The sequence below is a fragment of the Melanerpes formicivorus genome, unplaced genomic scaffold (genome assembly GCF_026170545.1).
Source record: "Melanerpes formicivorus ecotype bairdi unplaced genomic scaffold, bMelFor1.0.p_v2 SCAF_2, whole genome shotgun sequence".
Taxonomy (NCBI): Eukaryota; Metazoa; Chordata; class Aves; order Piciformes; family Picidae; genus Melanerpes; species Melanerpes formicivorus.
In genome coordinates, this window is record NW_027142354.1 from 37,440,905 (window position 1) to 37,464,283 (window position 23,379).

General features: G+C 41.1%; 1 protein-coding gene across 8 annotated transcripts in view; it reads left to right on the forward strand.

The window, feature by feature from the left end:
* RASGRP3 (RAS guanyl releasing protein 3) overlaps positions 1 to 23,379 on the forward strand; it is a 69,977-nt gene that overhangs the window by 28,478 nt on the left and 18,120 nt on the right. For 7 of the 8 annotated variants that reach the window (XM_068156647.1, XM_068156639.1, XM_068156672.1 and 4 more), the window contains exons 2-9: positions 5,222 to 5,412; positions 6,898 to 6,998; positions 8,153 to 8,217; positions 10,569 to 10,700; positions 11,971 to 12,118; positions 15,565 to 15,738; positions 16,141 to 16,257; positions 16,558 to 16,833. In XM_068156647.1, coding sequence (XP_068012748.1) covers positions 5,343 to 5,412; positions 6,898 to 6,998; positions 8,153 to 8,217; positions 10,569 to 10,700; positions 11,971 to 12,118; positions 15,565 to 15,738; positions 16,141 to 16,257; positions 16,558 to 16,833 — 1,083 coding nt within the window. In that variant the 5' untranslated portion in view covers positions 5,222 to 5,342. The remainder of the gene's footprint in view (positions 1 to 5,221; positions 5,413 to 6,897; positions 6,999 to 8,152; positions 8,218 to 10,568; positions 10,701 to 11,970; positions 12,119 to 15,564; positions 15,739 to 16,140; positions 16,258 to 16,557; positions 16,834 to 23,379) is intronic. The other variant, XM_068156698.1, reaches the window with a different exon arrangement.

Sequence of the window (23,379 nt, forward strand, 5' to 3'; positions counted from 1 at the left end):
GATAACATTTAAAACCTAACTGCATGCTGCCCACCCTGTTCACCTGCTTCAGTGCTTTTGCATGAAACTACATGTTTAGTATCAGAGTATTGTATTTCTTTTAAAAACATGTATTGTATGTGATCACATCTGTCTTAGGAGCTCACAACATATGTGCTGGGTTCAAATACATCTATCAAGACAGTCCACAATAGCACTTTCTCCAGACTTTCAAAATGTTGAACACAAAATGCATTTACATTGCATGAGAGTGCTAAGGAAAGCCATTTGCTCAGAGTAACTGTATGCATGTGGCAGTCAGGGTGATGGCAAAATTTGGAAGGGTCTCTGTGTCTTGTAGTTCGGTCTGTTAGGGATTTCTAACTTATGGGCACATCACTGCAGAAGTTTCTGCTTTGCCTTCAGATAGAATAGAATAGAATAGAATAGAATAGAATAGAATAGAATAGAATAGAATAGAATAGAATAGAATAGAATAGAATAGAATAGAATAGAATAGACCAGACCAGACCAGACCAGATTGGAAAAGACCTTTGAGATGATCGAGTGCAACCTATGCAACCTATCATCCAACACTATCTAATCAACTAAACCATGGCACCAAGAGCCCCATCCAGTCTCTTCCTAAACACCTCCAGTGATGGTGACTCCACCACCATACAAAGTGCATCTCCCATAACAGTAATATTCATGAAATAAATCCTGACATGCTTGATACCATACTTGGTTCATAGGAATGTTTACAGCTGTAGCTGTTAACTTAGTGAAGGGAGCTCTTTAAACAAGGCTGTAAGCTTTGATCATTTTCCTAGTATCTTTCACCTGGTCCTGATTATTGCCCTGAAGTCCCTTCTCAGTGTGTGGCAGGTTCCCAGCAAGACCCATAGTAGAGTCTGTAATTTTAAGTGACCTGATTAAGAAGTGAGAATGGATAGCTGTGGAGGGTTGTGTGCCTCATGTCCTTAACAGCCTCTGTTAACCACAGTGAAACAAACAGGATTTACAATTCTATTTTAAGGCAAGAAGGTTTTTGGGTTTGGGGGTTTTTTGTGTGTGTTTTGTTTTATTTGGTTTGGTTTGGGTTTGTTTTAGTTTCACCATAGTATGAGATCATTCACTGACAGTGTAGTCAGATTAAGACAGCTCTCTTTTTCATATCTAACTGTTCTGACTCCTCAGGATGGCAATGAGGTGTCTCAGTTGCCTTAGGAAGAACATGGGGGCAGAAAACCTCTGGCTTATTTCAAAGTTTTCAGTTCTTTCCATGTTTTATCTATATTGGATACATACGTGGCACATTTTTGTATACACGGTATTATCATATACATTTCATACATTTATTATTACATATATGGGGATTTTTTTGTACTTTTCATGTGCTGAGCCATTGACTGTGAAAATATTATGTATTTAATTTGTGTAGATGAACTTTGTAGTTGTATTTTACTATGCATCTTTTGAGTTGTTGGTGTGATTGAGTACTGTTGTAGCATGATATAGACAAAATGTTCATTGTTCTAGCAGAACAGCAGTGCTTAATCACAGAAATAGTGATGTAATGTTGTGGTTGTTGGAGTCTAAAGCCAAGAGATATACCAGGTTTTCTCTCAGCTGTGGATATGTGGCTTAGTCCCAGTCAGCCAACACTTCCTCCAGTGGAAATGTTTCATTCTTCTTTTAGAAGCATTATGAGAGTAAAACCATTTAGTGGTCAGGTAGGCTGTTTGGGGTGATCATACTCTAACATCAAGATCTAGGTATCCACAGGTTAAGTAGATAAATCCTGCTGTTTTACATAGAGCATTATTTCTTGATTACCATATGGCTATCTTAATACCATTGTCACCACAAGATAGGAATAATAGTCTCCTGTACTATATATTCTAGGGGACAGAATATATCTATCATTATATATCTATATATAGATAGATAGATATAGATATTTATATTGATATATATGATATATAATATGCCCAGCCTAACATAACTGGCAGGGCAGGTCAAATCTTTTCCCCTCCTGCATTTCATGCTCAGCAATTTTCAAGGACTAGGCAGAAAATGCAATACCTTTTCTCAATCCTGTATTTTAAAGAGCTGGTATTTTGAAGTAATGAATGTAAAATTTATTTCACCTTTCTCCTCTTGAAAAAAAATACCTAAGTCTGATGAAGCTGGAAGAGCTAGATAGCTCTCTCTGTGCAAAATCATGCCCAGAGTTGGATTCTAGCAAAAGTTAGGTGCCAAAGTTCAAAGTTGTGATCCTGAAAAACACTGCTCAGCTACTGGCTAACTAAACCAAGCAAATGTTCTACTTTGTTTTTTCCCTTCAAATATATAAATGGGAAGGAAGACTGAACCTAGGGTGACCCTGGCTCATGTTTGGCCAGACCAGCAGGTTAGAGAGCCATAGATCTCCCTGTGTTTGCTCTCTGGTCCACTTCAGACAACAGTGGGTTTCGTGAGATGGCACAGCTCTAGCAGGAAGAGTTGAGGCTGCTCAGCCTAGCCACAGACTTGTTAGGATGCCTTCTGCTACAACACCAAGCATGGATTCAAAGCCAAGGACCAGTGTGTACACACCTTTCCATTTTTCGTAGGTGATGCACTGGCTGCTTACTGTTGTGTGAGACAAGTCGCTTTCCCTCAGTTCACTGTAAGTAGCAGCTCAGCTCAATTCCTGGAAAAACAGATGTGTGTTCCTTCAAGAGAGGGTTCTGCATCACCAAACGCAGAGGAAAGTGCTTGCTTCCAGCTGGGAGAAAGGCACTGGCAGCCAGTTCCAATGCATGCACCTCTGTGCTCATGTTTCCTTTTGGCTGACCTGGGCAGTTGCAGTGTAATGTGTGCACTGACTTGAAACTCCCTGCTCCGTGAGCCACGCTTGTTTCTCAGCTTCAGGAAAAAGTGTGTCATGTCTAAATGCTTTTTGGATGGCACCAGAAAAACCTAGCTCTAGGCACCCATCTAAAAATAACGGCGTCACTGGATGAACAGTGCACACTGAAGGTCTTCCAAGCTAAATGCTCTTGTATGCTTAGAGCAGCCTAGGCCCCGCAGGACTCTGAAGCCAGGTCTACAGAGAATTATCCAGTGCAGGACACTTTCCAGGTGCCAGGACACAATATGCTGTGCTGCTGGGGGATCTCTGACCAGCCAGTGATCTCCTAAGTGGATCTCAGGTGCAGGTGGGAGTTATCATAGGCCAGCAGGCAGTTTGCACAGTCAACTCTGTTCAGCAGGTTGAGAGACTTCACTGATGTAGTGCAATCTGTGATAGTTGGTCTCAGCATTTGGGAGCTGGCCTGGGCTTGGTCAGCTCAGTAGTGTGGACCTAGCTTGAATGAGCAGCATTTTCTTTCCATTCTGGGAAGTGGGAGCTGTGTCATGATGCAATGGCCCTGCCTTTTCATGAGAAAGCGGCACGCCTGCCCGTACGTGCTGTGGTGTGAGCTGCTAGCTGAGGCAGAACCAGTAGGGCCAGTAAAACTTAGTGTCCTTTAGGTGGCTGGCCCATGGCAATGTCTGCAGGGTTGCAAATACACAGGGACCTAACTCAGAGTACTTTGTGCTTATTGTAACAATGGCATTTGTGAGAGGGTCAGAAGGGTGAAACATGCCAATACTGTCAGGATGGAATTTGCAATGCAAGGTCTGTGATATGATAGCTTTGAAAAACTTTATATTTTGGGGTGATTAAGGCATTCATCATACACCATTCCTCAGTGCTATGCATGACCAACATTAAAAAGTTGGGTGTGTGCAATAACTACTAAAATGCAGCTTCCCAAATTACTTCACTGCTTTGCTTCAAGGACTCTATTGGCCCTTCCTTCCCTCCTTCCTTCCCTCCTTCCTTCCTTCCTTCCTTCCTTCCCTCCCTCTTTCCCTCCCTCTTTCCCTCCCTCTTTCCCTCCCTCTTTCCCTCCCTCTTTCCCTCCCTCTTTCCCTCCCTCTTTCCCTCCCTCTTTCCCTCCCTCTTTCCCTCCCTCTTTCCCTCCCTCTTTCCCTCCCTCTTTCCCTCCCTCTTTCCCTCCCTCTTTCCCTCCCTCTTTCCCTCCCTCTTTCCCTCCCTCTTTCCCTCCCTCTTTCCCTCCCTCTTTCCCTCCCTCTTTCCCTCTCTCTCGCTCTTTCCCTCTCTCTCGCTCTTTCCCTCTCACTCGCTCTTTCCCTCTCTCTCGCTCTTTCCCTCTCTCTCGCTCTTTCCCTCTCTCTCGCTCTTTCCCTCTCTCTCGCTCTTTCCCTCTCTCTCGCTCTTTCCCTCTCTCTCGCTCTTTCCCTCTCTCTCGCTCTTTCCCTCTCTCTCGCTCTTTCCCTCTCACTCGCTCTTTCCCTCTCACTCTCTCTTTCTCGCTCTCGCTCTCTCTTTCTTTCTTTCTTTTCTTTTCTTTCTTTTCTTTCTCCCCCAGAGAAGTTGCTTGGTATACTTTGTTATTGTTTGTCACACTTGCTAGGGGTCAGGCAGTAGTTGGACTTAGTCACAGATAGCGAATAAAACACTGCTTTCTTCTGTAAATACGCCCTGGAAAATTATTTTCAAACACTTGTAATAGTATTTTGTACATCTCAGATAGACAGATACTTGAGAATTAAATGCAGAGTAGATCTATGACCCTTGAGGTTCCTCCCAATGTAGTATTCTATGGTTCTATGATATATGATACAATTTAGACTTTGGTGTATATGTTTCACTTTCTACAACTCTTCAGCTACCATGGGAAGATTTGTATAAATAAGCTGTAGGGACTGATCTTAAGGTTCTTTGTGAAGTCTCCTCTTAGCTTAATGTTTGCTATGAACTTCATTAAACATTTTGTGCTGTCTGTGCTGATTAGGACCATTAGCATCACCATGAACCTTAGGGAAAAAGATATTTATGTTTAAAAACATCAAAGCAAGGTTATTAACAAAAAGTGACTTAGCAAGTGTAATAAAATGACCTGAACAAAATGTGCATCACTGTACATGCATGCTCTCTTCTACCATCTGGTTTATGTTTTATGGCCCTAGCTATGGATTTACTTTGTGGTCATGAAAAAAATTATTGGACAACACTTCAATACACAAGATGGAACATAGGAAAAGCTTGTGGTAGTCTTTCATATGCACTGGTTCATGTGGGTAAAAATCAGGTTATAGAAAAAAATACGTTGAATTATAAGCAATGCATCCTGGTAAGCCTTCCATATAGTCGTATAATGATGGTTTCTTTTACTTTCTTCAGATTTCCCCTGAAGTCCAGCTAAGAATGCAACCAACAATAAAGTGAAAAACCTGAACAGCAGAAGCAGCATCCTTCTTCTTGGTGAAAATGTCTCTTATTTTTTGACAACAGTTAAAGGACAATGGGGTCAAACACACTGGGGAAGGCTGCAACATTAGATGAGCTTTTGAATGCTTGTATTGAAATGTTTGGTATGCTTTTCCAATATTTTACTTTGTTGTTCTTGAAATCCATCATATAATATAACCCCTGCTGGTTTCTGATTTAGCTGATCTTTCCCTTGGCAAGTAATAGTTCCTTTCTATAAAATTTTCCATGTTTCATTTTGCCCCAGAATCACATTGGCTAGAATTTTAATCATATGCACGCTGTGTTAAATTTTCTTAGTATATATAATGCACAATGGTGCTTTTAGTTGTTTTTTAAATGCTGCCCTTCACTGAGAGAAGTATTTAATTAAATTATTCAAGGAGTTATTCCTGGCATTGGTCTTTGTCTTGAGTGGTTACACAGCTGCCTTTTGACCAGGCTTCTTTTTTTTTTTGAAGGCTTTCTGAATCATCATGGAATACTTGTAATAATATGACTTAAGGCTCATGTATTCTTTTTACTCTTATTAAAATGTAATTTACCAGATCTGAGGGAAAGAAGCGATGAAATAGACCTTGATCCATAGCACCGTTAATCATGACACATGCCACATTGCAGTTAGATGAGTTCATGGATGGCCTTAAATGCTTTGAAATGGGGCCCTAATTCACAAAGCTACATTTAGATTCTCTTGAAATGCAGGAGAGCTTTTCAATGGAATGAGGTATTAATTTTTTTTAGCTTAAGGAGAGAAACTATTATCTAAAGATGAGAGAGATTCAATAATTAAGGGGCAGAATCTTGCTACTGAGTGTAGTGCATCCTCATGTTGTCTGTAGACCACAATAAACCCTATTGTTCTAAGTACCTAGTATGCGGTAGCAAAGCTACTTGTCTATTGGAAATCATATTCCTTATATATTCACTCTTGACAACTGTCACCCATATGTGGCTTCCATTTCACACATGCATAGTAACTACTGTCTTTTTAAAGAGTGACAGACAGAGAATAATCTAAGATGGCAGATGTTGAGGAAAACTGATGGTCAGCAAGCCTACCAAGGAACAGCTCCTTCTGTAGCCTCAGTGGCAACATTGAAAAGATGCCAAGGTCTGTACAGCAGCTGGAGATGAGACCCTGGGTACAGACATGAGGTGTTGCTTTGACACTTAATTCCTCCTTTGTAACAATCTAGTTGTTAACATAAATCCATAGAGCTGCAATAAAACAAATATTGGAAGTGGTTGTACAGAAATAATGTCCCCACCCTGTTGGTGGACTAATTTTGGATTTGTTCTTTGGATTACCATCTCTCTCATTGTATAACATTTAGCATAATGCTGTCCATGTCCTGGTTTTCTACCTCTCCCTGTTATCTACACCAATTTATTTTTTAACCTACCACTACCCTCTAGCAGTGGGCATCACTAAGGAGCATTTGTGTTCTTTGATTTTGTTTTTCACGTGTTTGGTAGATAATGACCAAAGATTTTCGCTCTTGATCATTTCTCTCTGACTCCACCTGAAGAATAAAAGCCCCTCTCTGTTCATGAATGTGGTTAACTCACTTGTTTCTCTTTTGCAGATGACAAAGGAAATCAGTGTGCCAGCCATTTGCCAAGAACCTTTCTTTTAATGCACCGGTGGTATCTGCCTTCCACAGAGCTGGCTGGCAAACTCCTGTCCACATATCCTTTCAGGAGTACTTGCAAGTTGACATTAGAAAAAGCAGATTATTTCTGTGGCTGTAAAAATGCATCCATTAAATAGTTACAAACAAGGTTTAGGGGTGAGATATTTTTAAGCCTGTAAGGTGGAAGTCTATAATCTTCTTGCTGTTAGTTGTGGAGTGTTTTGCATATGTATAAGTTACCTGAGGCATACTTCGAGTTAACATTGAATAAGTGGAAATATATTGCCAAGATAACTTTGTAATGGCTGGCTGGCCGGCCTTGGACTAGTATGAGCTTTCAGTGGTGTTATGGGTTGAATTGGATCCCCCCAATAACTTTGTTAAGAATCTGCCCCTCAGAGCAAATTCCTGTATTCAGAATTTGGAAGTAAAAATGGAATTGTATTTAGAATAGAATAGGAATGGAATGGAATAGGAATGGAATGGAATGGAATGGAATGGAATGGAATGGAATGGAATGGAATGGAATGGAATGGAATGGAATGGAATGGACCCGACCGGACTGGAAAAGACCTTCAAGATCACTGAGTCCAACCTATCACCCAACACTATCTAATCAACTCTCTCTCCACCCACCCTGTACCTTAGAGAACCCAAAATAAGGAAGCCTAAGGTCAGAGGCCAAAGCAGAGCATTGAGAGAGCAATAGCAGACTCCTACTGCAAAATATGAGCTATTTCTTCAGGCCAATTGAGTGAGATGGACTTAGCATTATTATAATGTGAGGAGTCCACCCCTCTTCTACTATCCAAAACCTCCGGAAACTTCTATTTACAACAAAAATTTTAGTTCCAAACTGTAACAAGTGGTAACTCACACCTATATGTCATTTATAACTCTTAAAGACTTAAGTAATCAGAAGTTGTCTTGTATTTGGTTAGCCAGACCTGGCAAGAATCCATCCAGCAGAATATTCAGAATAGTTAATAAAGCATTTTAACTAGGACAAAAAACAAAGTGGCAGCCAGGAAATGGTCCATGTCCCTTGGATGCTGTGAGAGTGAATCTAACATCAGAGCATACTCTGGTTGTCTGTAGAAGGAAAATTTGGGGTTTTTTTTTATTCAGCTGATCTAATGCCAGAGTATTCTGTGGACAAAAACAGCTTTACTGAATCAAGGCACACAAAGCTTTCTTTAGCTAGCCTACATATAGAGATGCCAATGGGGACAACTGTAATGAATTCAGACTGAAAATCTGCTATTTCATGAGGTAAGCATGCTTCTGGCCCTCTAGTGTTTATGTTTCTGTGAATATTAGCAATGTAATTTCTTTTTGTAAAGTTTAAACCTAAACCATGGAAATGCAAGGGGGTTTGATTGGTTTGTGGTGTTTTGGGGCTTTTTTTGACTTGATCTCCAGTCCATAGTGAAGAATTTCTGTGCATTGAAAACAATTTTTCACATTGAGCCATCCAGCCTTTAAGACTGTATTGACTTTAAAAACTCATTGAGGACTTGTGCTATAATTTATGTGGTATTTGAGTGTGACATCTTTTAGAGGGAGACTAGTTCAGTGCTACACAGAAGAGAGACATGTTTTGCTTCAAGATTAATGCATTGTGGTAGAGGAAAATTATCTCTGGGCTGTTGGCTTCAGTTCACACAATCCCTACACAATTTATTACTCCAGCTATTGCAGGTTCTGATCCTTTCACTGACTATCTGAAATCTTGTTTCATAGTTTCATAGTTTCATAGAATCAGTCAGGGTTGGAAGGGACCACAAGGATCATCTAGTTCCAACCCCCCTGCCATGGGCAGGGACACCCCACACTAGATCAGGCTGGACAGAGCCTCATCCAGCCTGCTCTTAAACACCCCCAGGGACGGGGCCTCGACCACCTCCCTGGACAACCCATTCCAGGGCTTCACCACTCTCATGGTGAAGAACCTCCTCCTCACATCCAGCCTGAATCTCCCCACCTCCAGCTTCATTCCATTCCCCCTAGTCCTATCACTACCCGAGATCCTGAGAAGTCCTTCCCCAGCCTTCCTGTAGGCCCCCTTCAGATACTGGAAGGCGACAATTAGGTCTCCTCGGAGCCTTCTCTTCTGCAGACTGAACAGCCCCAACTCTTTCAGTCTGTCCTCATAGGAGAGGTGCTCCAGCCCTCTGATCATCCATGTGGCCCTTCTCTGGACACGTTCCAGCACCTCCACATCCCTCTTGTAATAGGGGCTCCAGAACTGGACACAGTACTCCAGGTGGGGTCTCACCAGGGCTGAGTAGAGGGGGAGGATCACCTCCCTCGACCTGCTAGCCACACTTCTCCTGATGCAGCCCAGGATCTGATTGGCTTTGCGGGCTGCAAGTGCACACTGAGAGCTCATGTTGAGCTTTTTGTCCACCAGCACCCCCAAGTCTCTCTCTTCAGGGCTACTTTCCAGCCAGTCACTGCCCAGCCTGTATTTGTGCCTGGGATTGCCTCGACCCAGATGCAGGACCCTGCACTTGCTCTTATTGAACTTCATGAGGTTGGCCTGTGCCCACCTCTCCAGCCTGTCAAGGTCCCTCTGGATGGCCTCCCTTCCCTCCAGCGTGTCTGCTGCACCACACAGCTTGGTGTCATCAGCAAACTTGCTGAGGGTGCACTCAATGCCACTGTCCATGTCCCCCACAAAGATGTTGAATAAGACAGGTCCCAGGACTGATCCCTGAGGGACTCCGCTTGTCACTGGCCTCCACTGGGACATGGAGCCATTGACAGCCACTCTCTGGGTGCGGCCATCAAGCCAGTTCCTTATCCATCTAGTGGTCCACCCATCAAACCCATGTGTCACCAGTTTGGAGACCAGGATGTGGTGCGGGACAGTGTTTCTATGGCAAAGCTTTCATGTGCTAGGCTGTGCTTGTGTAGGAACATCTCTCTGTAAAAGAGAAAGCATGAATTTTTAAGCTAACATGAAATAACCAGCTTCCCTCAACCACAGAGTCATACAATCATAGAATCATAGGATCATGGAATCAACAGGGTTGGAAAAGACCTCAGACAAATGCTTTTTCTTTCTTCCTCTAGACTGTTACATTATTATGAAGAAACATCGGGAGGCATTGAAGGCAGGACTGATAAAACCTTTTCCATATCCCCTTAAACTGCAGAGGAGACATCTAATTCACATTGTTATTGTAGAGCTGCCACTCAAATTCACATTTTCATTAAAGAAAAAATTTATTCTGTGCAGATAAAGTTTCTCAGTTAGACAAGGGACAAGTGAAAGTTCCATTCAGGCACCTTGGCAGTGTGAACCTGGACATGCCTGTGTGTGCCTTTTGTGTGTGTCGCCCAAGACAATGCTTTAATATTGCATTTCAATAGAATGCTGCTGTGTTTTGCTATGTTATCTCACTATAACTGAAGGAAATCATGTGATAAAGTGGCTTTGGTGTCACAGATAATTACAGCAGCCAGGAGTTGGAGTAGTCTGCCTTCTCTGCCAAAATCCATTGGGTCTGAAATATTTTTAAGTCCACTTAAATAAAATGTGAACGTATACATACGTAGACGCTGAATGTTACACCTGAATCCCTGGGCATCTCCTAACTGCGCTCCATGGATTTCAGATACTGGATTTTGGAATTTCCTGCGGAGTTTAACTTGGATCTTGGGCTGATTCGTTTGACTGAAGAGTTTCGAGAAGTAGCCAGCCAGCTCGGATATGAGGATCACATCCATCTCATTGATATCTCCAGCATGTAAGGATGTCTCTTTATCTCTGTAAAAGCAGAATTCTAGCTCTGTGTAAAACATCAAAATATTAAGAGTCACCTTGATCTTGAAAGAGCAAAAAAGTAGTTACAAAAAGATTATATTGCCTTCTAAATTTGAAGTTACTAAAAATTCTAAATTCTACTTGCAGTGTCACAATAAAAGAATATTCTTATCTGTATGTGAGTTTTAAATATAAATGGGAAAGCAATAATTTTCCAGACAAAGCTAGTACCAATTATGTGATCAATATTACTTTTTTTTCCTATGGTTTTTCATACAGAGTGACAAGCAGTGCAGTGATTTCCATAATGTATAAATCTTGCATTTTCTCAGGGAAGCTTTTTTGTTCTCTCATGAGTAATGCATTCATTTTTTCTAATGGCTCTCTGCATACTTCTTTTCTGTGATTTAACTGGATAAACTTTAGTGTTGATATTTGTCATTTTATTGCATCAAAATTATTCCACTACTGTTTTCTTGGTACACTGAAATGGAAGTTACCTTTTAAACATCAACACACAGGCTCTTGTATCTCACTTGGTATTGTAGATTGTCTTTTAAAATATGGCATACACAGAGCGACTTTTCTTTACTTTAAGATGTCATGGTAACCTGAGAGGACAGCACTCTAATCTCAGTGAAGGTTGCAAGACTTCCTGCAAGAGCAGTACCAGTCAAATCACCTGAATATTGTATCATAAATCTTAATTTTAAAATACTTTTAGCAACCCTTTTCTGCTCTCTCAAGTGTTTTTACTGTATATGGATATGGGTCGTTCAATTGCTGGCAACCAAATCATTTGCCTTTTCATCCACCCTCTTCTTATGTTTTGCTAGCTGACTATTTCTGCTGTTCCATTACTTCATGAGGCTGTGTTCTCACAGAGTAAAAACTAATCCTTGATGTTACTCAAGGCTTTTTTAATTCTCTGTCAGAATTTGGTATGATTTGTTCTTCTTGTGTTCTCAAGGCTTACTTTGATTATGGCTTTCTGTATCAGAGAGAAGAATGTGTTGTCCTTTTGTTGTGATAGAAACCTTCTATTATTTATCATTTGCAGTAGTGCCTTCAAAACTTTTATCTTCTGTTATGCACCTGAGCAGATCTTACTCCAAGTGTTTATTTTGTACTCAGTGTCATGGATCAGAAAATTCATGGTCTTTCTCTTGGTACTTTTGTATCTTGTGCAAACTATGAGCTAGACTCGTGTGTGCCCATACAGAAATGGCAATTATGCCTGTTTTCTGTTACAGTCCTTCCTATGACTGGATGAGAAGAGTTACACAGAGGAAGAAGATTTCCAAGAAAGGAAAAGCCTGTCTGCTGTTCGACCACCTGGAACCCATCGAGCTAGCTGAACATCTCACTTTTCTGGAGCATAAATCTTTCAGGAGAATTTCTGTAAGAAGCCTACAACTTTGTCAACTTGCCATTAGGAGCCTGTCCTTGAAGAATGTCCACATGATTTAACATTTATAACTTTTTCCCCTCAACATTGCACTGTATAATCCTTCATAGGAAGTGCACAGCCACTCATAGTTGATGATTTTAATGACAAAAGTTAATTTTAATTTTGTGGAGAAATTCTGGGCAAAAGTTACTGCTGAAAGCTACTGCAGCCATGTGTTGCATCAGTTGATTAAACTAATATTATTGTTCAAAATCTGCAGGGTTTTTTTTTCCTCTGAGGAAAATAGTTAATTACTTTTCAGGAAACATTGGAGTCTTTTCAATTAGTTAATTTTTGAAGAAACTGAAATACAGAGACTTCTGTAGACTTCTGTAGACTCTGTTTACTCCCAACCACTTCAGAAACAGCTTAGGATCAGAAGGTAATTCAGGTCAGAAGGGATTTCATGAGGCCTCTAGGCAAACTTACTGCTACTCTGTCCAGTTCTGGATGCCTCAGTTTAAGAAAGACATTGAGACACTTGAACGTGTCCAGAGAAGGGCAACTAGGCTGGGGAGAGGCCTTGAACACAAGCCCTATGAGGAGAGGCTGAGGGAGCTAGAGTTGTTTAGCCTGGAGAAGAGGAGGCTCAGGAGTGACCTCATTGCCCTCTGCAACTACCTGAAGGGTGGTTGTAGCCAGGAGGGTGTTGGTCTCTTCTCCCAGGCAACCAGCACCAGAACAAGAGGACACAGTCTCAAGCTGCACCAGGGGAAGTTTAGGCTCAAGGTGAGGAGAAAGTTCTTCACCGAGAGAGTCATTAGACATTGGAATGGGCTGCCCGGGGAGGTGGTGGAGTCACCATCCCTGGAGGTGTTCAAGAGGAGATTGGACGCGGCACTTGGTGCCATGGTCTAGTCATGGGTCTGTGGTGACAGATTGGACTCGATGATCCTCGAGGTCTCTTCCAACCTTGGCGATACTGTGATACTGTGAACTCAAAGCAGCTTCAGTTCTGAGACAGATCATGTTACTCAGGGACTTAGCCAGTTGGGTCTTAAAAACTTTCAAGAGCAGAGACATCATGGCTTCATTTTCCTCCTTCAAAGAATCAACCATGTCAGAAAAGACCTCAGAGATCATCAAGTCCAACCTATAACCTAATACCCAACATCTCATGACTAAATAAACCATGGCTTCAAGTCCCACATCCAATCCCCTTTTGAACACCTCCAGGGACGGTGACTCCACCACCTCCCTGGGCAGCACAGTCCAATGGCCAATTACTCTTTCTGTGAAGAACTTTCTCCTCACCTCAAGCCTAAACTTCCACTGGCACTGAGGAAAATTCAGAGGCAATTACATTGTACATGAACAAGAGGTAAAAATGGTTGAAGATGAAAGTAAAAGCTAAAGCAAAGCAAATTAGTAACCCAAGTATCGAAAAGAATTGGTGACTTCTGCTGGCAAATACCCGTATTAAAAGATCGACTGATGCCACTGTGTCTGGTTGCAAATGAAAGCACTAAGTTATTTTCAGAAAAAAAAATGAGACTTTTTAAAAAGTATTTGGGAGCATTTTTTATTTGGGAGATCAAACTCCAAAACTAAGAAAAATATATAAGGCTTTTTGTTCGTTTCAAGAGAGGAAGGAAAAAGAGATCAATGAGGAGCTGAGACCAGTCTAAACAGAATCACTTTTGACGTCATTTAATAGCATTCAAAAGTTTATTGCTCTAGACTTCAAATCATGAGAAAACACCCTGCCATGATCTGTGCAATGCTAACCTCAAAGCAGCAGGGAGGGACAAGAAAAAAGGGATGTGTTTCTAACTAGATTTAAGCTATATTTGAATTGCTGTGGGAATTCCAGAAAGAAAAATCAGACCTGCGATGAATATTCTTATTTCCTTGCTCTTTCTAATTTGTTTGTTAATTCTTCAAGTTGAATTTTGCTATCTCACATGTTTCTCTGCTACTAATTAGAGTTAATGAATCTTATACTATGCTGCAATGCAATGAAGAAGTTTGAAAGATGTGTTACTTGTTTATGTGAGACTGGTAACCAAAAAGATGCAAGAATGGTGCATTTCCAAGGAATAAAGTGAAGAGCATACTTCAAAGCATAGAGATTGACAAAATGAGCACATTTTCCCTAATCTAATTTAAAGAACAATTTATAACTGCTAGAGAGAAACAACTAGCACTTATTTGGAGATATCAATGAGACCAAGTGTTTTGCCACAAGCTGTTCAGAAATTAAGAGTGCTACTTATTTTTGCAAGGTAGATAAAAATGTTATGTCAAAGTTATGTAATTGTCTTTGGTGTTCCCTATTTAAAAACCATGTGGAGAAGAAGGATATGCAGTGTTAACCATAACAGGAAGCATTTTAGAGTATCTGAACACTGAGATACTGTATATCTGCAACTCAGAGATCAGCATCTGCTGTATGAGAGCATATGCAATCATATGGTGTTCTAGCAGGCAATTTTTGATCAGCTAAGATCAAGAAACCCATGCATGTTGGCCGGTATTGCTGTCAAGTCCCTGCACAAGTTAAAGTTATGTCATAAGCTTCTGAAAATCCATCTTAAAGGGACAGCTGAGAAATGATTTCTAAATATTTAGGGAAACTTAATTCTTCAGAGCAGTAAATCTCCAGGAACATACAGGGACTAAGCAATGTCATCAGAAGAGGTGAGATTTAGCAGAAGTACCTGCTTGTGCTACAGAACTTTTTTTACATAAGAAAAGGAAAATGGATGCATAGCTTCTTGGGGGACAGTTCAAGCTCCTGTGAAGAGCAACAGACTTCTATTGATTTAAGTGGGGGCAAAATGTCCCTTTTACATCAACAATGCAGCTGGTCAGGATATTGGAGTGGGATGAAATCTCTTCTTTACACACTTTTTGCTTGTAGCGCTGGATAGTTCCTATAGAGTATCACGCCATGAGGATATCAAGTAAAACTGCATAGAATAAAGTATTGTGTCAAGTAAATGATGGAAAAGATGATTCCATGGAAATAATAATCACGCTCATCATGCATGCTACCTGTGTATTACCTAACACACAAACAACAACAAAAAAAAAGACAAGACAGTTAAGTAATTTAAAAAACCCTACCAACAACAATAACATTTTAAGAAAGAACTGATGTGCAACATCACAGAGTTGTCAGGGTTGGAAGGGACCTCAAGAATCATCTAGTTCCAAACCCCCTGGGCAGGATCACCCTCCACTACATTAGGTTGCCCAGAGCCATATCCAGCCTGGCCTTAAAAACCTTCAGGGATGGGCACCACCTCCCTGGGCAGCCCACTCCAGTAGTCTGTTAACCCTGAGTCTTGGCCATTTTCTAAACAAGAGAATCTTTAAAAGGAAAAAAATATCAAATTTCAAATTTATTCTTAAGTTGTCCACTGCTTTGCTGAAAACACCTTTCCTCTGTTAGTTCACAGACTACCAAAGCTATGTGATTCATGGCTGCTTGGAGAACAATCCTACTTTGGAGCGATCTATTGCTTTATTTAATGGTATCTCCAAATGGGTCCAGCTCATGGTTCTCAGCAAACCAACACCCCAGCAAAGGGCAGAAGTAATCACAAAGTTTATCAATGTTGCACAGGTAAGTCTTGCACATGAGCATAAAACAATAATACAAACAGAGACTACAGTAAACAAATGCACAGGATGACCTTCATGCTGCTTCCTCAGTGAACAGTCTGTTCAATATCACTGCAGGTTATTTGTTCAACCATGGCATGTCTGCATTTTTAAACTACTAGACATAACTCTAAAATAATGTTTCTTTGCTGTATTCTGGCTGACCATTGTCTCTGTTTTGTTTCTTATGGACCTAAGATAAGTTTTAAAAAGACATGCTGAACCATTCTCTTATGTGCCCTGGTTTAGTGATTCTGCTTTAGCAGTGACAAGCTGTCTCCTTTTGCTTGTCATGGGTGACACTGGATAGCTGCCACATGTATTTTATTGGGGTTTAATTATGCATGATCAATCTCTCCTGCAGAAGCTCCTTCACCTCCAGAACTTCAACACATTGATGGCAGTTGTTGGAGGTCTAAGCCACAGCTCTATTTCCCGCCTGAAAGAAACGCATTCTCATCTGTCTTCAGAAGTCACAAAGGTATGGTGGACTCCAGAATATAGACCTATTGAGCAGAACATCACCTCTTTGAGGCCTGAGGGTTTCTGCAGTGCAGGTGTCTCACCCAGCACAATACTTGGATCATAGCAGGGCATCATAAAAGGCATTTTGGTTGCATTCCTCTTGATGGAGAAGCAGCAGCTCATGGAGATCCTCTGCTTGATTGTCTGTGCCATAGAGGAAATTAACACTGTTGACACCTTGACATGCCCATTTATAACAGATTAAAGCACTGATATGAATGCTTTCACAGAGACTTGCTTCTCTGGCTATTTGTAGGATTGGAACGAAATGACAGAGCTGGTCTCTTCCAATGGAAACTACTGCAGCTACCGCAAGGCTTTTGCTGACTGTGTTGGCTTCAAAATTCCTATTTTAGGAGTTCATTTGAAAGACTTGATTGCTGTCCATGTCATTTTTCCTGACTGGATAGATGAGAACAAAGTTAACATAGTGAAAATGCAACAGCTTTCCATCACCTTGAGTGAACTGGTTTCCCTGCAAACTGCCTCTCATCATTTAGAGCCTAATATGGATTTAATTAACCTGCTAACCGTAAGTATTGAGCACATTTCTATTCATTTCAGTTGTTCAGATGTTGAGTGTCAGTAGGAATATTCATCTATGTAGAAATAAGCGTACATTATTATCCCAGTTGTGTAAAAGAAGAGGGAGGGAATACAAAAAAGAAACAAGTTCATGTGAGGTATGAAGTCCAAGAGAGTTTCACTACTACAGTATGTGAGGGCTGAAAGCAGCAACAGGATTGTTAGCAGTCAGTTATTTTAAGGATGACAGAAAGAGGGCTTTGTTTGTGTTAGAAATGGAAATTAAGTTCTTACATCTCCTGTGCAAAGACTGGGTGACATGTTGATGTGGACATACAAATGAAATTCCAACGTAACCATCACTCTGTTCATGTTCCTCTGTGCTTTGTGTGCAGCACAGTATTCTTCCTACCCAGTAAGGAAAAATGCTGTTGCTTAGTCTTAAAAGGGCCCCTGCAATCCTTTCTCTTTCCCATCCTCATACTCCTTGGCAGTGGCTACATTTGGGGAGGTTTGAAACTTGTACGTATGAATTACAGATGAAGGTTTGAATGTCCCATTTCCAATGAAAGGAAAGTGAGATTTCAAAGATACTGGATAAAACATGATTCTTTGGTAAAATCTCCAACTGGCAGTGCTAAAACAAATTCATTTTCAATCCCCTTTCAACAACTGTCTTTTTGAGAAACAGTACATTTTATTTCAAAGCATATGGAAGCATGGACCACAGACCATAGGGCCAAATCCTGTTTCTCTTTAAATGTAGTCACTTTAGCTATAATCTTAACTGCAGCAGGGTTTGCTCAGCACCACAGTTTGTTCAATTCTCAAGGAAAAAACAATGTCTGAGAATGAAAGATAGAACCTGTGAAACTTGAGGGAAATAGCATTATTTGTTGTAAACCTGTTGATTGTTGATGTTGCAAGCAAATAAAAGTCACCTACTCATCTGAGGGTAGTCTGAAATTTGTTGTCTTGGTAAAGGACTTTCTTATATAATGATTCTATGCTGTTTCTTTTCTTGTTGTTTAACTTTATCTTTCAGAACTCTAATCCAGACTGAAAGAGAATCTTTTTCCTCTCCTCAAGTCAATATGATTCCTTAAAAAATAAACCTATAAGTAAGCAAGGTCTGTGTGTAGTTAGGGCAGATTTCTGGTTTCTTCCAGTGTATTTGTCATATGGTAGCACAAATTTCTCAAAATTTACTCCCTGGAGAGGTGGGAACCAATTCCAGCTTTTCCTCAGCCAGGTCACAGGCTTGAGGTGACTCTCATTACTTACCTCACTCTAAGTAAATGTCTTAACTGGAGTGCTGTTGGGCAGTAGTTCTGGATTTTTTTCCTTTCATGCTCGACTTTAAAGCGGTCAAAAATGTGCATATCCAGAAATTAAGCAGAGTGTGTAGTTTGTAGTGGATGTATGCTGAGACTGATCAGGTACCAGGATTTACACTACAGAGGCTGACAAATATGAGCCTGAGTTTGAAGTAACTGAGACAAGGTGTATATATACCTGTGCCTTCACTGTAGTGAGGAACATGAGTTTAGGGGAAAAGGAAAACCTTCTCCTACAGTATTTTGTATGGAGCAACCTGAGAACAAGTCCTAGTGATGGTTAGGGATACAGGGAGAAGGAAGCATGTAGTGCTTACTGTAACACCCACCTAATTAAAATACTAGACCTTTAAGGAAGGTATGTATTACCTTGTGTTTATCTTGGTTTGTTGCTTTCTCACCTCATGCCACTCTTTCCCTCCCTGCTTGTTTCTGGAAGTTCATGGTTCTTATAAGCTTAGCTGTGAGTAGGAGGAAGTGGAACCTCATATTTTAGAGAACTGAGTAATAAGAAACTGAGCCAAAAAGGGCAGAAATTAGACAATGTGAAGTGAGAGATGGAAACTGAGCCACACACTCACAGAATGCTAGGTTGGTAGAGACCCCAAGGATCATCTGGTCCAACCTTTCTAGGTTATAGTGTACTTTAAATGAGTTGGCCCAGCTCCCTGTCAAACTGGGTCTTAAAAGTGACCAATGTAGGGGAATCCACTACTTCTCTTGGGAGATTATTCCAATGTCTAATTGTTCTCATTGTGGAAAATTTTCTTCTGGTGTCCAGTTGGAATCTCCTCAGGATTAGCTTGCCCCTTGTCTTTTCCATGTGACTCCTGGTAAAAAGGGAGTCTCCAACATCCCAGTAGACACGCTTTATGTACTGATTTGAAGTAATAAGTCACAGTATCACCAAGGTTGGAAGAGACCTCAAAGATCATCAAGTCCAACCCCATCAAGTCCAACCCCATCAAGTCCAAGTCTCTCCCAAGGCTTCTCTTCTCAAGGCTGAACAAACCCGATTCTCTCACCCTTAGCTCACATGGCAGGTCTTCCAGTCCTCTGATCATTTTCCTGCTCCTTTTCTGGGTACATTCCAGCCTGTCTGCATCTCTTTTTTATAGTGGGGACCAAAGCTGCAGGCAGTACTCTGGGTGTGGTCTGACAAACTCTGAGTGGAGTGGAACAATGGCTTTTTTATCTCTGCTGGTAATTCCCTTGTTGATGCAACCCAGCATCCTGTTGGCCTTCTTTGGCACTGTAGCACACTGTTCACTCATGTTGAGCACGTTATCCACTAAGACCCCCAGGTTCCTCTCCACAGGGCTGCTCTACAGCCCTGTGGATCACAGTCTGAGCTGCCTTCTTGGGTTATGCGTTCCCAGGTGCAAGACCCTAAACTTGTACTTATTGAAGGTTCATTCCCATCATTGTATCAACCTGGGCTTACATAGTTTTCAGTTCTTTTCCCATTTTTTCCTTGCTTTTATTTAGGTGATTTTAGCAAAATTATATGGATTTTATTCATATTTACATAATATTTTATTGAGTACATTTCATTTACCAGGAGAAGTAACTGAGTCCATGACAAGCACTTTTCTGCTTACTGTGTTCAGATGTATTAATTCCTAATATTACTGTGCCGATTTTGGTTACAGCTGAGACAATCTGATTGTGAATAAATGAAGCTGCACTGTGCAATGTTAATTCCAGACCTGATAATCAGATAAAATCAAATTAACTTTTTACCTGTTAGAATGATTCCATGGTGGTGCCTTTCAGTGACAATAGAGACTGATATAGGTATCCTTGTTAGCTGCACATAGCCTAAAACCTTAGAATTATAGAATCATAGAATCAATAAGATTGGAAAAGACCTCAAAGACTGGCAAGTCCAACCTGTCACCCAACACCTCAAGACTACTAAAGCTTGGCAGCAAGTGCCATGTCCAATCCCCTCTTGAACACCTCCAGGGATGGTGACTCCACCACCTCCCTGGGCAGCCCATTCCAATGGCTAACAACTCTCTCTGTGAAGAACTTTCTTCTCACCTTGAGCCTAAACTTCCCCTGGTGCAGCTTGAGACTGTGTCCTCTTGTTCTGGTGCTGGTTGCCTGGGAGAAGAGACCAACACCCTCCTGCTTACAACCATCCTTCAGGTAGTTGTAGAGGGCAATGAGGTCTCCTCTGAGCCTTCTCTTCTCCAGGCTAAACAATCCCAGCTCCCTCAGCCTCTCCTTGTAGGGCTTGTGCTCGAGGCCTCTCCCCAGCCTTGTTGCCCTTCTCTGGACACGTTCAAGAGTCTCAATGTCTTTCTTAAATTGAGGGGCCCAGAAGTGGACACAGTACTCAAGGTGTGGCCCAACCAGTGCTGAGTACAGGGGCACAATGACTTCCCTGCTCCTGCTGGCCACACCATTCTATTCTATTCCTGATACAGACCAGGATGCCATTGGCCTTCTTAGCTACCTGGGCACACTGCTGGCTCATGTTCAGCTAGCTGTCAATCAGTACCCCCAGGTCCCTTTCTGTTTGGCTGTTCTCCAGCCATTCTGACCTCAGCCTGTAGCACTGCATGGGGTTGTTGTGGCCAAAGTGCAGCACCTGGCAGTTGGACTTGTTGAATGTCATCGTGTTGGACTCTGCCCATCTGTCCAGCCAAAGTCCTCTGGAGAGCCCATCTACCCTCTAACTGATCAACATCTGCTCCCAACTTGGTGTCATCTGCAAATTTACTGATGGCTGACACAATCCCCTCATCCTGATCATCAATGAAGATATTGAACAGGATGGGGCCCAACACTGATCCCTGGGGGACACCACTAGTGACTGGCCACCCCTTCCAAGGGTAATTCTGTCTTTCATAGTAGCCACTGAAAGTGCAGTTATGAGTGAAGTAGGTTTGGTGGTGTAAGAGATGATGACTCCTGTAAAGGTGAAAAACAAATTTGTGAAAAGGTTCCTAGAGCTGAACTTTTGTATATCTCATAGTGTTATGAATATTCTCACTTTTCTTTCAATATGTAGGTTTTGTCCTCATTTATACAGATGAATACATTACAGTCCCTTTATTTTATTTTCATACAGTGGTCTTTAAAACAGTAATAATGCTTTTTTCAATCTTTTAGTTAATAAGGAGGTTTTAAACTATATTCTGGAGCTGAAAAGAACTGGCTAAAAATAGTTGACCTTGCTATGTGCAAATGGTCTTTTAGCAGATTTAGATTCCCTTGTTGCAAAAGTCATCCTCAGTTTTCAGAACCTGAAGAAATAACTATTCTATTTATTGATAGTTCTTCCCACTCTACTGTAAACAAAAAAAATATTTCTCATTTTTAACTTACTTACAGAAACTCCCTTTCAAAACCAGAAAATGTGTATGGCTGTGTAGAGTGCATTTCATTTGCATGGGAATCAGCTGAGCCAGCCATTTGTTCATTTCTTCTGTTTTCCCATCTCTATCCAGGCAGGATTTTAGTAGGTGATTTGTCCCGATAAGCAATTTGTAAACCTCTTGCCTGGCCTCTGTCCCTTTGCAGTATTGGCTTTTATATCATGCTTAGTGAGCTCTAACAGCTCACTCAGCATGTGCTTGCTTTACAAGTAAATCACTAGGTGCTGGCTTGCCAGTCGAACAACTTGTACAAAAAAGATAAAGTGGCTATTTCATGGACTAAGTGGCCATGTGGGAATTTGCTCTGGTCTTTCTTTTCTTCAGCGGTGAAGCCCTGTCTGCTCTGGGGGAGCTGATACCTTTCAATTGTTTTGGAAATGGTGACATTTGGCAAGAATGTGTTAAGAGGTATGAAGTGAGAGCTTGGCTTAAAAGCCGGGGCAAGGGCTTGGCAGTAAACTTCAGGCCATCTTGTCAAGTGTCTTTATAGGCATTTTTCAGATGCTGTTGTGTGTATAGACCTAAAGGCAGAATGGTGAACAAGAGAAAAACCTCTGTGATTTCAGTGGTAGCTGCTAAATGATCAGGATTCTGTAAAGTTAGAGCACTGACTTGATTTAGATTTCAGTACACAAACTTCTAAGTCTGCTTCTGTACCCTCCCCATCTTATTGTCAGCATAAAAAAATCAGTTTCTAGCTGACAGAATTTTAGCTTTAAACAAGTAGCTGAAAGAGGCCAATATTCTGCATGAAAGCTAAAATGCCCCCAAAAAGGCAAAGATTTGTTTTATGAAGGGCAGTGAGACAAATGCATGCTTGCTGTCATAGGAGACTGCAAAAGATGAATAGGAGTTTTAGTGATGTGAGCCCTCCTTTGGTCATGTGTAATGAGTCTGAATTATACAGGCAAGAGAAGTAAATGTGCCTCAACTCAGCTGCCTATGAACCAGAGTGTGTTACACAAAGACAGACTCAAATTTTAGTGCATATGTGCTCTTAGCCTATGTGGTTCATCTTCCTTTCCTGCTTTATTGACCACATTTACTCACATCCACTGACTGTACCCATTTCTGTGCCAGCCCCTGGCATCCAAAACCTGGAGCTGAAAAATCAGCAGTAGTAAAAGAAGACTTAACACGATCTTGGAAGTACACTAGAGAGGAATTATAGCTCTAATGACATTTTCATCATTAGAAAACAACATTTTGTGCAAATACTTGGGGAATTTTCTTACCTGATGTGCAACATGAATTTATTTCACATGAATAAAACATTTCCATTTATTTCAACATGAATAAAAGCCTGTGGGTAAATGTTTCATCACTTTCTGTGGGCTGGAAGAGGATCTCAGTCTCTCAACTAGTTTACAGTGTATTTATACAAACTGCATTAGAATTTATTTGGTGCCACCATTTCCCCCTCATTATTTTTAGGTCTTGGAAGCTATTCTGAGAACCTGGTCTGAAACTACATGCAAATGACTGGAAAGTCCCAGTCATTTATACAGTCTAGTGAAGAGAATGAGAAATATCTAAACAATCAAATTGAAAGTCATCCTCCCTAATTTATGTTCAGTACCTTACACTTAAAACCCCAAACCAAGGCCATGCCTTTCGGATCCCTCCTCAATGCCTCCAAAAGTTGTTTAGAAAACTGGGACAACAGTGAAAGTCAAATTTGAATGGAAACTGCCACCCTGCTGTAGAGGCTGTCATAGGAAAAGTCTGATTACAATTTCTCTGCCAGAGCAAAGCAGTAAATAAAATATAAAATGAAATTGTGCTTGTAACTTTTTTGCTAGTATTTAAAACTTCTTCACAAGACCG